Source organism: Diadema setosum, chromosome 18, assembly GCF_964275005.1.
Source record: "Diadema setosum chromosome 18, eeDiaSeto1, whole genome shotgun sequence".
Taxonomy (NCBI): domain Eukaryota; kingdom Metazoa; phylum Echinodermata; class Echinoidea; order Diadematoida; family Diadematidae; genus Diadema; species Diadema setosum.
In genome coordinates, this window is record NC_092702.1 from 10,481,479 (window position 1) to 10,498,192 (window position 16,714).

The window sequence follows — 16,714 nt, forward strand, 5'->3', positions numbered from 1 at the left end:
GGTCTTTACGTGTGCAAAATATGGTAAAGATAGGACATGTATTCACCAAGATACCGGATAAAACATTTATGACCTTTGACCCTAATTTACATACCCAAGATGGAGTCTGATCAAGTAGTTGTTATTTTGTGAAATAATGTACGTGACGTGAACTAAACATGTGCAAAATATGGTGGTGATAGCGTATGTTTTTCTTGAGTTATTGCAAAGAAAGTTGCAGAAACAAAGACATATTTCAATACATCGAAATTAAGCTTTAATTTCAACCAAGTTTTTGGACGTGATGCCGACTCCGTATGAAAAAACGAAGGGCACATTATGATAGCCCAAAGTCTCAGCTACAATATACTAAAATATGGGAGAAATTCACCGAAGCATAAGTGAGCTAGTGCTCGATAAAGATAGTCATGTCAGTTTTCATTTCCAAAAAACTGCACTCCCATAGAGATAACACGTAAACTGGTCAAATTTGACAATGTTACTTTTAATCCCTTTTTACGAGGTGATGCCGTCATCCAATCAAAATGTTGTTATTATATGACTGAAAGACCATTTAATAAGCTACAACATATTGAAATTTGGATGAAAATCAACAAAGAATAAGTGAGATATGCTTGAGTGAACTTAAAATTCGATGACGTCATTTTGAAAATTTACTTTTTTTACTTTATTAAGAAATTTGATATCTTTTTATCATTTTTCCAGCATCGCCAACCCATGAAATGACATGTACAACTCATCAGCTTTCAGAATATGTAAAGAAAATGGGGGGTCACCGTCCATCCTGACGAGTAAAATCAGATTTAAAATTGGCGTTTTTTTTTTGCATTGTTGCACTGTATATCGCCATTGACGCGCGCGCGGAATTTCAACTTTGACGGGCCCGTGTGACGTCATATTGAGTCGGATTGACTTGAAACTTAGTAGAAATATTCCTTGACATTTCAGACATCCGATAAGTGTGAAAAAACTGGAAATTACAGTTGCATATTAGCTGTGCGTGCGTATATGTGCGCGCGCGTACGCGCCCGCCCAATTTTTTTGAATTTTTCAAAAAATGCTCCAATTGGTCTGAAACGTGTGCAAAAAAAAATTTGAGCTCGATTTGAGCATACAAATATTTCAACGCGCGCGTACGCGCACGTTTTAAGAGAAAATATGAACTTTGATTATATGAGTAGAATGCGCTTGACTTGAAATATATGTGACGTAAATTTCTTTGAAAATTTTCATTCCATTAAAGAGATATGATTGAGAATGTGTTTTCATATAATGACGTCATAGTGACATCACGGTCGACTAATCACTATGATTTTATTAGAAGGATCGTCTTTGGGACATGATACATGTATGGTATAATTTTGACATTGATAGGAAGATTACTCGCCGAGATTAGCGATACACAATTTTTGCGGAGAAAGAAGAAAAAGAAGAAGAACAAAGAATCAGTACAGATACAGAAGGTGATCCGAGAGGATACTCGGATCACCTAATAATGTCTAACCCATCAAGGACGGACTAATTTTGCTTCAACACGCATTTCCCATAGACATCTGCCCAGGTAAACTCGGGACTCGTCCTCAATGGGTTAAAAGGGAAAAGTTGCAATCGTGCTAACTGTAACAGCACCACCTTGTGTCCAATGATGGACTGAAACTATGTTGAAAGATTGACTGGTACACAATAAAGGTCTTGCTGAAAGTCTACAGCAGTACATGTTCATGTGCTGTGTCGTGATGCGAGTCCACACAAAGATATCGGTGTTAAAGTTATGTCAGCAAACCTAAGCACTTCATTATGCCTGAAAACCTTTCAATGTTTGATGAAATGCTAGTTTACTATATTACAGTTTAATCAAACAATACCTAATAAAGGTTCTTGCTATCCGATTGATTGACTGTTAGTCACATGACATGTGGTAAATACTGTATACCATTGCTGTTGGGTGTGCAAGTTTTGTCGACAAGTTTTGGATATTGCACTCTGACATCATCAATTATGTAAATCCATATCAGGTTTATAGCAACATCACAGTTTTGCACCATCGCAGTCCTCTGACATCACAATACACATACTTTTGCAGCACATACTCATTCACTTTTATATTTAATCCACGTAGCAACAATATTGCAACAGATTGCTTTTTTGTAAGACTGTGTTATAATGATATGATATGGACTGGCCATGAAGGGGATACAACATTTATTGCTTGAAGTAGAATCATATATTGCCCCTGCAAAAGACGAGGACAATACAATTCCAGTGTCCAGCTAGGCATGTAGTCTAGCCATGCTTATCTATCTCTACATATACATGTACTGTCTTGTAAACTGCACTGTTATGCATGAGTGTGTGTGACGTGAGACTGGACATGTTGTTAGCTGTGAATTTTATGCTCTCCTGGAAGCCTGAACGTGAAGGTGAGTGTGACATTTTGAGGGGGTTGCTCAGTTGGAGAGGGATGTCTTCGATGCGGGTGGCATGCAATGACTGGGCATGTAACGTTTCTATGTCTAAATGTACTGTAGCGCATGCACTGCCTTGTGTGTGATGCAAGCTCTATAGCATCACTCTATTATCAGGCATTAAGATTCATCTATATCTCTGTCTACATGGACTTTACTACTGCACTAGCCCCACTGTGTGTGATATGAGACATGGACACTGGATGATCGCAAGTTTGGTGCTAGCATGAAAAGTACATTAACTCTACTTGTCACTGACACGTTATAGAGTAATATTATTATAAAAGGTACTTTTAAGAAGAACTTAACTTTACTTGATGCTACATCGTTTCATATTGCAGGAGTTTCCAGTCAGAATATGCTCATCCATATCATGTAAAGACATACACACCATGTGAAAACATACACAGATAATGCATTTTGTACATATTTTTAAGCAATTCACAAGATAGTAGTACCGTAATATAATTAGTTCAATAATCAGTGAAACTGAAATTATCTTCCTGACATATGCATTAACGTAATAAAACCTTGAATCAAATTCTTTTCATCAGTATTACCATTTTATCCGTATCTAAGACAACAAAATGTGTCTTTCAGTTCAGTCCTTGGGGTGAGCAAAGATTATAAACATGAATAAGAACGCAATAGCAATTTCTGGACTCTCACTCTACAATGACTGTACTGTGGCACACATAAGGAATATCAATGCAAAAAGCTTTGTAGAGCAAAGATACTCAGTAGGAGGGATCCTGTGGCTTGCCATAGACAGTACTCATGACACTGATGAAGGCACAATGACTGCAGAGACACCTATGTGGTCTGACGCTGCCTGGTGTCCTCTCTTCCCATCATCCACCAGTGAGACGTCCTGAAGTTTGGTGTCGTCAGTCAACCGCACATAGATGTAATCAATCTGGAAAATGTAAGCACTCCCATCTGTACTTAACAGACCTTTTTTTTTTTCTTTTTTTTCTTTTTTTTTTTTACTATCAACACAACATACAATTTTACCTCATCAGCTGGACTGAGTTACGTTGTATAAAGATGCACTCGTATAAAGCTGACTAAACAAATGTACATACACTGTACATGAAAGTATGAATGCATACTACAGTAACATGTGTACATTGATTTACACATTTTTTTTTTTTTTTTTGTGTGTGTGTGTGTGTACCTAAATGCCAAAATTATAGAATAACAGAAATTGGTTTATTAATACAAGTTCTGAAATTTTACACTGTCACCTTGCACAATGGCCTAAGAACAATGATTGTCTTTTGTATGCCTATTAGCAACAGTTTGACAAGAGAGGAAACATGGAGGAAAGGGCAGGGATGTGATATATTTACTTTTCTTTTCTACTTCCTTTATGTTTTGAGCATAAAAATTTATTGCAGAGTGTCATGACAAAAAAGGTCATTGTTTCATGAAGTAAAATTGACTTTTTAATAAGTCAGAAATACTGAAAAAGGACACCATTTATACATTCTGTGAATATGTTATAAAATGGATAACTCTCGACTTGCAAGTAAGCATAGTAAGGCCTAAGCGAGCTCTTAATCATATTCATTTCTTTTGTGCATGGACTGCAGAAGATATTCAGTCCCTCATTTGCCTTTTTGAGAGACAGTGAGATTGTAGGCCTATACTGAACAAGTGAGCATTTTGATATCTCCCTGCAGTAAAGATGTGGTGAAAGCTAATCAGCTTCTCTTACTACTTGTTGCACTGGTCTGTGATATCATTGTTGTCATTATTGTTACATGACAAATATGCTGTCCCATCAAAAGGAGTCACAAATAAGATTTTCATGTGGTTTTTCCTCAGATGAGTAGTTAGTACAGTATATGAACTTTAATTTCATGTCCAATTAATCACACGAAATGTCCTACATCCAAACATATTTATTGATCAAAGAACTGTGATAATACACATCAGATTGCAGTTAGATAATACAAAGGTAGTAAGTTACATTACTTATTCATTTTACTCCTTTAATCTCAAAATACTGCAAACCAAATTATTATCCTGGCAAATTGCACCAACCAGACAAATTTCTTGATAGACCCTTTTGATGTATTGCAAGAAAATTCCAGACAGTAGCTAGGGAGAAGAGCTTATGAACTTGCTGCATGAAGCTTTGCCACTCACCCTGTGATAACCATATTGAACAAGCCCCCCTCCCCCCAAATGCCCTTTAAAATTTCACGCTCTTCTGGCAAATGTCGGGTCTTGAAATTGATACCTATTTCTTGGTACCTCCACTAAAAAATGGACCTTTCAGGCCATGGTGCTAGCAACCTGTGGCTCCTTTGTGTGATTAGTCAAATATACTTGAACATTAATTTATTTGTCTGTTGGGGCCCCAGGAGAGAAAAACAAAAATGTACTCATCACAAGCAAATCACACAGACTTGGAAAAGAGACTTACTCTCTTTCTGAGGTGCTTGTCTATGGCACTGAAGGTCAAACCAATGTCCCGGGGTTCATCCTCCCTGTATGTGTAAGGAGCATCAGGCCTGTGGGCCAACAAGAATACAGACATGATTGTCTACCATGCTCAACAATTGTGAAGACTGACAGACACAAGTCTATATCAGTATGAGTAGTGTTAAAATACTACAGCATTTCAGCTGTTGTGCACAGTCAACCCAGGAGGTCCAAATAACTCCTTGAGTCAGCCAGGGTGCTTCTGTTTCTCACTCCATTATGATAGCTACATTCAAACAGAAGTTATCAGTTTCGCATCGCTAATTTTATTTGCCAGCATTCACCATGCAAAAAAGAAAAAAAAACAAAACAAGAAGACAGTAATGTCACTATGGCAGATATGCCTCTGCCATATCGCATTATTCTCCCCATAAGTTAACAGTACACCATATATTGCCAATGTGAGACAACACTTTCACATGATTGGCAAAAAAATAATTACCTGGTAATTATATGACAATTTTCATGACAATACTTTGAGCCATTTTCAAAATATAGAAAACAGGTGAAATTTTAGCATATTCACTAGAACTTTGACTCCAAGGCCCAACACTCTCCCTTCATAATTACTGTGTGGCAATGCATGTACATGTATATACCAAGTTCAATTCCAGGTACAGTCCAACCTCTCCTATCCGGCCTCCCTTAAATCCGGATCTCTCTATTATCCCGATGCGATCTCACCGTAATTTTAATGCCTCTGCCCAAAGGGTGCCAAAGGCATTATGTTTTCGGGTTGTCCGTCTGTCCACACGCGGACGTCCGTCCCCATTTGATTACGCGATAACTTCAGTAATATTGAGTGGAATTTTACCAAATTTGGTCCAAGTATATATATAGAATGATGGGGCAATTACTTGGTTAGATTTTGGGTGAAATCCGCAAGAGGTCAAAAGTCATGGTCAAATCATGAAATTGTATCTGTTTATGTGAACTCAAGATTGGAATAAGCAAATTTCACCAAATTTTGTCCAAGGATGATGTATGATGGGGCAATTACTTGATTAGTTTTTGAGTAAAATCGGCCAGAGTTCAAAGGTCAAGGTCAAATCCTAGAATTTATCCATTTATGCAATAACTCAAGACTGGATGAAGCAAATTTCACCAAACTTGGTCTAAGGATGATGTATGATGGGGCAATCAAAGTAGTTTTTGACTGAAGTCGGCAAGAGGTAAAAGGTCAAAGGTCAAGGTCAAATGCTCAAAGTTTCACTCTTTCCCCCATATCTACGCAATGCCTGAAGATATAATTTTCTTGAAATTTAATGTATACATGTACTGCCAAATAAAGATTCTCCAGAGAGTTTCAGGTCATGAGGTCAAAGGTCAAAGGCCAGCTGAAAATTGTCACTTTTTTCTCTATCTCACAAATGGTTTAAGTATCTTCACAGAACTTAACGTATGCATGTACTGACTGGCAGTGATTATCTAGTGAATTTAGCGGTCATGGGTCAAAGGTGAGGGTCAATGGTCAAGGTCAACTCCTCAAAATTTCACATTTCCCTCATATTCATGCAATACTTGGATTTTTCTCAAAACTTAATATATACAATAACCTGTATTACCAAATGGAGATTCTCTGGGAAATTTCCTGCCAAAAGGTCAAAGGTCAAAAGTCAAAACTCAAATGAAAGTGCTATATTTCATTTTTTCCTCCGTATCTTGAAAGTGACTTCAGGTATCATGAAACTTAGTACAGTCAAACCTGCCTTAGTGGCCACCTGTCTATAACGGCCACTGAAAAATCCCCCCCGGGACAGAAGCCCTGTTTAAAGACCCTGTGTATATTAATATAGCGGCCACCTGTCTAACGCAGCCAGCGGCCACAAATTTAGTTTCCCACAGTAGATTGTAACCTGTCTATAGCGGCCACAGACCCGATGGAGCCGTAGCCAAGCCAGTAATTCAGTATGTTTTTTTTTTTGTCTCCCTTGGGTGGCCGCAATAGACAGGTTTGACTGATATATTTATGCGTGTTCTACCTGAAAGTGATTCTATTGGGCATGTTAGGGTCATAGGGTCAAAGACCAGGCTAAAATGCACAAATTTTTCTATTCAATACTGAAATTACACTTTTTCTTCATACCTTGAAAATTATGCGATGCATAAACTTATAAAAGGGTCAAAAGTCAAGTAAAAATCCTCAAATCCCCAAATACATGTAGGCCTACCTGCACTCTTAGACAATATAGCAAACCTAGTTCAAGGAAAGTGAACATTCAACACATTTGTGACAAAACTGTCATTTCAGTATTTTGCCAGTTATGTGAAACTGTCATCACACATTTTCAAGACATTGTACTATAGACCTACTAGAGGAACCATGCATTTTGGCAGAGGCATACCAGTAGCCACAGCGACATTTCTATTTCTTTATTCTAAATTTCAATCTAATAATTACGGGGAAAGGGGGATTCTAACCTAAAATTCCTGTACAAACTCATATGAATTACATATATACATGAATACATTCACATCACATTTCCATCAATACATAACATGCATTCAGACATTCACTACCCCCAAATCACAGCATGAACATGGACAGAAAACTTTTCATTAAATCGGGGCATGGTACAGGCAAACGTTCACTGAGCAGATCATCAGAAAATTCTGAATGCAGACAAGCTGACGAGGATGTGATACGTTCATGCAAAATTGATACATATTTACATGTATGTATAGCTACCATTGGGTAGGCAGCCACTTGTACTGAAGGTACAGTTTACCACTGGGAGCAGTGATTTTAAAAATGTTCGAGTTATCACATTTGATGCATATGTGTAGGTCAGTTGTAACCCAAAACATCCTACAATATAAAAATTTTGCAATAAAACCTAAAATATAAGGAGATATCACTACTTTTCTCATTAAACCATAAATGTAGATGGTTTAGTCTAGAAACACTTTTATTATAACTATTGTTTACATTTTGTATATTTAACAATACTTAACATTGACTATACTGATTCATATTTTTACATGGTTGTTTCTACCCCTAAATCACATTATAGAACAATTTTGAAGCACTTTAAGCTGGGTTTTTGTTTCATTTGCAAATGGTAAGTAATGCCTTTAAACATCAAGTCTCCCATATCCGGCCATCTCCATGAGCGCCAGTCCTGACATGACCAAATTGTCACGGTCAGACTGTACATACAATCTTTTTCGAAGTTTAAAGGGACTGGTGAGGAGTGTTTGGTTGTGCAAAACATGCAAAAGAGAAGGTGTTTTGGGTATAAAATGAAAGCTAGATATGTAAATTAACATATGTCAAAATATCTTGGAAATCAGAGTCTTCTCAAATGCTTTAAAAAGCGAAAAACAAAACATACTTTTCTGGAAAAAAATCCTTCGATACGATGGCGATACGTATTTGAATTGCGAAATACTGCTTGTTGACTGCGGACATCAAGCCAACTTACAGCGAACACAAGCCAACATGCCGACTGAGCTGTGGAACTACTAGTAGTTATATACGTAGCTAGCTACAGTATACGCAGCTAGCTAGCTCTACGGCTGGCTGTGCCTGTGGGCGCGGCGAACGCTGGCCGCACTTCACTTGCTATAACTCGCATCAAATACACAGTGCGCAGTGCTTCAGCTCGAGCTGCTGTACGATCTTCCTGGGCCTTGTATGCTGTAAGGACCTAGCTACTACGCGTTGTGTTTACATTTGATGAGAGCGCGAACCTAAAATCAAAGGACTCCTCTAATTCTGATTCATATGTCCTTCATGAGAGCTAGTTCTATCGTCGGAAGACTCGGTAGGCTACGTATCCTAAAAGCCATCAAACGCCATTACAAGATTCTTCATTGAGTTTACCGACAGCGGGATAGGTGAACGCGGTACAGTACTACGTAGCCCGACCAGACGCCGGGCTACTTAAGTATTATACAGCGACTGGGCTGTGTACGTAGAAACTTCTCCAGGTACATGTATACACAGCCCAATAGCTGCCGTGCTTTGCACGGCGTCTGGTCGGGCTAAGTAGAAAAAAAAAATCAACGAAATCTCAATTATTGATTACAACTACATGAATCACAAACGAGTTGTGTTATTACATGTACATGTAATTTAATACATACAAGTATCTTAAACTTTTCATGCACATTGTCAAGAAATGCAATCTTCATTGCAAACCCAAAGTTTTTTTTGTTTTTTGTTTTTTGTTTTTTGTTTTTGTTTTTTAAAAGATCTTCAAAGATTTGTAACACAAGTAGAGAAGTACCATACCATGTTATATCTAAACTTACATTGGATCTAACCAATAGTTCATTTTTATTACCGGTACAACTTGTCATATCATACTATAATTCGAGCAACCTTTGTCTGTTTGTCTGTTTGTCTGTTTGTTCTTCTACTCCTCCCAGGTCCTTGGTCCAATCTCCATCAAACTTAGTGGGTGGATGCAGGTTGACCACAAAATTGCCCTTGAGGGATTCATTTTTGGAAAGGTCAAGGTCACTGGGGTCAAAGGTCAAATAACTTCTAATCTTCGTCAGCTGCAATAATCAAACACCCGATAGAGGGTGCTATGTAGGCCTACTTATACGGGGATTCCCCAGAAATATAATCAGACACCCGATAGAGGGCGCTATGTAGTCCTACTCATCAGTGCCGTATATAAAGAGAGTCTGGCCAACTGCTAATTTGGACGCCATGTCGCTACCGTGCGTATTACGCGTTACAGGGTTAGCTTTTACACTCAGACGTAACAAAATAACCAAGCCAAATAAGGCGTAGTTAACAATGGGCACTGCGTATGAGCGCACTTCAGTAACGACATATCGCCTGTAGATCACGGGACCAGCTTTTGACCAATCACAGGCTTCAAAACACATAAGCCAAAATCCAAGTTGGCCAGACTCTCTTTATATACGGCACTGCTACTCATATGGGGATTCCCAGGTGTACGCCTACTTAATAGCTTCGAGCTCCAGCAAGTTTGGCCAAGATCGGACCAAGGAGTAGCGCAAAACAGTTATTTGACCTCCATTGACCCAGTGACCTTGACCATTTGTGGGGGAATCCCCATAGAGGATTTCTAGCACTCCACGGGTACATTGACTAGTTATTTCAAATGTGACTTAGTTGTAACATTTCTTGTGGATGATTTTCTTCACAACTGACGCATGCACTGAATAGGTTAGAAAGTTGGTCATTGGTATGGCTTAGGCCTACATATTATATGAATAGGGTTAACTGGAATTATTTCACAGATACACACAAAAATGTTGGGAATCAGATCACTTCCAGTCTTCTAGACTGAATTGAATAATGTGACACCTGTAGTAGTCTAATAACTGATTCCAACAATTTCTGAGGCTATCTTATATATTTTTTTTATTTTAGTAATACCGTATACAATGCAACCATGCATGATGCAATGTCTTGTTCATCTACAGGGAGAAAAGACACAAGAAATCATCTGTTCAAGTCAATTATTTCCACATAGGCCAACAACATTCACTCTTTCAGTTTTATCTAGAACCCTAATTGGGTTTCTATCATCAGAACACATTTTTTTCTCAGTGGTAAATTGATACTTATTAATTAGGCCTACACAGGTAATATCTGTTCACATCATTAACTATAACATGCCTTGTTCTGATATTTCAGTGAATAAAATTCTAACACATTACTTATGTAGGGCTTGGGTTTGCTTTAGCTCTCTAGCACTCATCACACTAAAAGCAGACTAGGGCAGCACACATGTGTTACTTGGAAGGAGTCCCCTGGCTAACTAACTTGTAGCCAGTTTATTCTTCACATTATTTGGCATGGGTTTACATGTAAATCTGGGCTGTAACATAAATATTCATATACAAAATCAACGTAACAAAACATGCAAATAAGGAAACAAAGGTTAAAACTAAATATTCATAATATGTAAATGATGTGTAGGCTGGGTGATTTGGGCATGTTTTAAATATTACAGGGACCAATGGGTGAGAAGTGAAGAAGCGGGAAAATGTCATGTGATATGTGGTGTGTCTGTGATAGGTGGGGTGCGTGGATGCATGTGGATGTGAATACTACTGTATGTGTGGGTTGGCGTATTTATGTGTAGAGGGGTGGTACCTGTTATAACAGAAGGGGGGATACACATATTAAATGGTTCAAATTAAATCTCTACACTTACGTTAATATATTACCATGCACAGGCCTACATACAAATTTCTTGTGTACATATAAATTGCATAATATTATGTACATGGGACCTACATTAAAAGTTGTGTGTACCAGGGTACATTGACCTTACATTTTCTTTTATCTTTGCATTTATACTTGCATTTGGTGTTGCACCATGAGCACAGGTTCTAATTGTAAATGTGCTGCATGTATTTAGAAACTGCTCTCACAGTAATGCGATATGATATACAATGTGGAGATAACAAATCTGTGCTGGCGACTTGCATGTAGGCCTATATCTTTTAAATATGAAATGTCATAATAGAAATAGTTGTATAGCAAAGATTGTCAATTTACACAAGTAAGGTAACCATTTGCAAAAAAAAAAAAAAAAAGGAAACTGCTCAGCATTCTGTCATTAGTCAATTTTGGCATCTACACATTACACTCCTATCATATTGAACAATTATAATAATACTATGACATGTAAATGAAAAAATTTGACAAATGCAACCATTTTCAAATAACTTGCACATTTGCAAGGAAAAAAAATATTGAAGTGAAAGTCCAAGAATCAATGTCACATAGTTAGAGACTTCAAGTACAAAGAACACTATACTATTTCAGTGTGGAGACCTTCCACATATTGCATTGTCAACACACATTCGGTTTAGGGTTTTAGCGTATACAATTACATCAGTAGAACATCATGTAGGTACCTACCAAAATGTATATTACTTTTATATCTATGTGAATGAAATCTGAACATCTAGTTTGAAGTACTTCCAACACATTTGTTTATCAAAATTCATACCTTTTTTTTTTCTTCTTCTCTTTTTTTTTTTTTTTTTTTTGGGGGGGGGCTATAAAATAAAGATGGAATGAATATTACAAGGGCACAAACTCCAGTTACCACAAAAATACTGTCCCCATAATAATGTAATGTGATAGAGTTATCACAAAATCATGTGCTGAAAAAGTGTCTTCCAAAATGCTGATGGACAATGCTACTGTGTAGGACCTGCTGTGCCACTTGAATGTAACACATGGCATGATATCAGTGATCACATAAATGATGAGGATAATAATCATTATGAAGATGATGATAGTAATAAAAACAACAGCAACAACAATAGTAATAATAGCAACAACAACAACAATAATAATAATAATAATAATAATAACAATTAGAGCAGTAATGAAATGTGTGAAAGGCCCTTTCAGTGATGTACACTGCTGTGCATGAGAGCCCTGCTTAAGTTCACTTTAAAACACTGATGCAATATTTCATCATAACAGAGTAATGTAGCTTTTCACCACTGAGACACCTGGGAAACACAGGTGGAAAAAAGACCAAATGACAAAAAAAAAAAAAGGCCAAAACACTTTGTGCCTGGATATTGCAGCCCTTTCAGTTTCCAGTAACAGTTTAACCCTAACTTACCTGGGAGGGGCATAATGGCCCCCCCCCCCCCTCGATGAATTCCGCGACCATTCCGGCGCGCAAAATTTTTTGACCGCGCCGTTTGCTGACTTTTCAATTACCTGGGGGGGCATAATGGCCCCCCCCCCCCCCTCGATGAATTCCGCGACCATTCCGGCGCGCAAAATTTTTTGACCGCGCCGTTCGCCGACTTTTCAATTTCAAGTCTCGCGCAACTTTTGAGACCAAATTTGTCGCGCCTGGGCATACCGTTCCGAAGCCACGCCCCTTCAAAAAACTTTTGTCAAACCCAAAATTGCTCAAAAACGTGATTTTGTGTACAAAGTCAATACAAACTGTGTTTTTTCAATTAATTAATATAAAGATTCATATTTTTAATTTTAATGGCTGAAATCAATTTAATCTTAGTATAATTACGCTTCAAAAAATGTGTGTGACAAATTCTACTGATAAAACAACAAAACAAAAGTTCAAAAAAACAAGGAAATACATAAACATATACATCTATAATTGATAAAACAATAAAAAACATAAGAAATTAATTTTGATACAGAAATTTTGTTTACGCACAAATGTTTGGAATGTCACTAGGAATATTTACACCAAAAATCAGCATTCCATATAAAGCTTTTATAAGCCAATTACAGACGAAAATGAGTTTGTTTGCATATAATTGCATAATTAATTGATATAAAGTAGAAAATGTAAATTTTTTGAAAATTTAACTTAACAGTCTTGTAGATTACATCCGGCTTTATGTTCATGCAAAATTTTGCGGCGGATCAACGGCCGAGATCTGAAGGGGGGCCATAATGCCCCCCCCCCCCCGGAATTCAAGCTCGCTAAATAGCCCAGGTAAGTTAGGGTTAAGGACATCCAGTTGAGGAGTTTACCGGATTTATATTCCCTACTTGCCACATGTGGCAAGAACAAATTTTCTAGGCAATCAATTCACTGTTTCATTCTGATTCACACATTTGAGTACTAACATGTTTGTTGTTACCTCACAGAAAAGACAGAAATAGAGAGTTCATATAAATGTAGTGTCAAATCAGTTATCATTGCCATCACATGAATGTACTCTATGATTGGAATTGACGTTATTCATGTTCTATGTGCATTTATCAGAATCCCCAACAATCCTGGTACAAAGGTGCAGCTTTTTCATTACTAAAATGTCTTTTGCTATTATACACAATGAAGGCATAAATTGACAGTAGGCCTACAGAAAGAGCTGGTGTCAGAGCTATCATCATTGTCATCACGTGGATGCACTCAACATAATTATGATATTGAAGTCATCCAAGTTCAGTTTTCAAACATTTGCCCGCCACAAAGAAGAACATGAGAGGGGATGTCACTGGCTTCATGGAGCTAAGTAGCTGGGAGGGCTGGTTCTAAATAATGAGAGGGGATGTCACTGGGTTCACTGAGCTTGGTGGCAGAGAGGACTGGTCTCCACTGGCGAGATGGATGTCACAGGTTTCACCGAGCTGCGTAGCCTAGAAGAGGCAGTCTTATTTGGCGAGAGGGGATGTCACTGGCTTCAACAACCTGGATATCTGGGATGGCACTTGGATGTGATGCTAGCTGTTCCACTGTAGTAGAGGCCAACAAGCACATTCTACTGATCTCTCATCTAATGACTGATTGTAGGCAATATAGTGACTACTACACATTTACAATGAAAAATAATTTTACTACTCATATAGACTCAATCAACTATTCAGTATTACACATAGTAAATATTCTCTTTAAAGACTATCATTCAAGCAATGACAAGTTTAGTACTGATGAAAGTAATTATGTTAGATGCTAAAAGTCCTATGAAAATAGCCCACTTTATTTATGATATTTACATAAAAATTCCCAAATATGCATGCCAAAGGGACATCTTCATCATCTAACCTGTTATCTTCTTACATCAGCCCAGGCTCTGATAAAATCAATATCTGTCAGCACTCTCACCAGGTTTTGATCCACTTCAATTTGACCCAAGTCCTTTCCTTGGAGTAGCATTTCCCTCTACAACTAATTGGAGAAGGCAACGGCATTCACGAACTTGTCCTTTTTCCACTTCACAGGGGCATCTGGACTGGAATTCATCTGTATATCAGACACAATGAAAGGTATTAACACTTACAATTACGATAGTCTCATTAGTTCTTCACCAATCTGTAACTTTAGTCACAGAACTTGCTATCCCATTTATTTCAGTGTAGAGTCTACCAGGTGGTTATATCTTGTAGTGCTCACATATATGCAACAGAGAAAACTCCATGAAATATGTTAGAAATAGACTGTCTACTGTAGAAGTAAAATAGCAGAAAGGAAAATAAGACCTACAGACCCTAGTCAAATTTTTTGATGAGTTGACACTGCACATGACGTCGGGATGACCTCAGCCTTTCATTGTGCATCTACAACGTAGACCCTATTTATTTATAGGTTGTGTATACAACCTCACATATGTCTTTAAATCCAGCCACATGCAGGGATTTGGGGGTCTGTAATTCCATAACAATGATATAGTAGGCCTATATGTGGCTGCAATGTACAAACTATGTAACTTGTAACCCTAAAAGTAGTGATCAAGACAAGCATAATCTTATTAACCACTACCACAGGGGTTAAAAAAAAAAATGTTATCAGTTATAACAGCAAGAATAATAACAGCGTCGTCTGAGAACACAGTTAAATCGAACGATTTATTTATGTTTTGTTTACTAAAAATCAACATTAATTTTTCATTGGGAGGGCTGGTCTCGACTGATGAGAGGGGACGTCACTGGTTTCATCAAGCTGGGTATAGCTGGGAAGGCTGGTCTCAATTGATGAGAGGGGATGTCACTGGCTTCATCAAGCTGGGTAGCTGGGAGGGCTGGTCTCAATTGACGAGAGGGGATGTCACTTGCTTTACCGAGCTGCCTAGTCAGGATGGTCCTTGAATGCGATGCTGGCTGTTGCCCTACAAAAGATACCCAAAATAATATCTGACAGACCTTTCTCAACAACTAGTGCCTACTGTGCTACAAAGCATACACCATTAACCACTACACTAGGGACTGAGTGAACTGCGCTACAATGCATACGCCACTAGCCACGTATGTATACGTACAATACACTTCAATCAACATTTTAATATTGCAATGCCATGTGTGCCTTACCATGCAAACATGTGAATTCACGTTTTTGGTCCGATCATATGATGACAACATATACACGGTTGACTCTCCACAAACTATTTGTGAAAACCGAGAGTGACCAGATGATCACTCTTCGCTGACACTTTCGGTGTCGTTTCTTAAAATTGGATTTCTCGCCTATGGCCGATTTGTAACAAACGTCAGTTCTGATGAGTGTCGTAACCTTTTGATTATGGGTCTCAAAATTTCGACATTTTGAGACCCATAATTTTACATGAAGGTAGAAATATAGAATAGGGCAACATAATCCAGAATAAGGTAAAATAGGAATTCGCATATTTACATGCAAAACGCTTCAGCGTGCCATTTCTTTAATGTGAACAGCGATTTATGTGCAATTGCCAAAAGCACATTTCAAAAAGGAGAAATTCTGAGCCAAATTTTGGATGTCATTATGAATAAGATTTTCCAGTTATCTAAAATTAGTAATAGAAACCCATATTGACAGAGAAAAAGGGCATAGGACTAGGAGTGGTAGAACATAGGTCTAGGATACCTACTATACCTCAATCGCATTCTGAATACACCTTTGTGAATCTACATCAACATATAGGCCCTAGCCTTTCTTCACATGTGAGTAAAATCTCAGGCAAATTGTGATATATCTTTTAGTTTAATAGAAAAATGTTAGGCTACAGTCTTAGGGTGTGGGTTTATAGGACACCTAACAAAACTGTACTAATCTAGGCCTACTAATAATAGCATAGTGTGTGTAGATCCTCTATTAGGCTCTAATTAGTCTCAGTGACATCTCTAGCTATCAGCAATGTTACACTAACAGTTACACTGTAACAGTAACGTTAGGCCCTACTCACGTCACTGAACTTAGGTGCCCTATAAACCCATACCCTAAGACTATAGCCTAACATTTTTCTATTAAACTATAAACCCATACCCTAAGACTATAGCCTAACATTTTTCTATTAAACTAAAAGATATAAAGAAGCTTCTTCTTTTTCTCTAGACGCCT

At 37.8% G+C, this 16,714-nt stretch overlaps 1 protein-coding gene across 2 annotated transcripts in view; it reads right to left on the bottom strand.

Annotated features, from left to right (window-relative positions):
• Window positions 1-792: 792 nt before the first annotated feature.
• LOC140241547 (uncharacterized) overlaps window positions 793-16,714 on the bottom strand; it is an 84,426-nt gene continuing 68,504 nt past the window's right edge. For both annotated transcript variants that reach the window (XM_072321283.1, XM_072321282.1), the window contains 2 exons: window positions 4,900-4,987; window positions 793-3,381 (listed from right to left, as the gene is read on the bottom strand). In XM_072321283.1, the coding sequence (XP_072177384.1) occupies window positions 3,241-3,381; window positions 4,900-4,987 (229 nt within the window). In that variant the 3' untranslated portion in view covers window positions 793-3,240. The remainder of the gene's footprint in view (window positions 3,382-4,899; window positions 4,988-16,714) is intronic.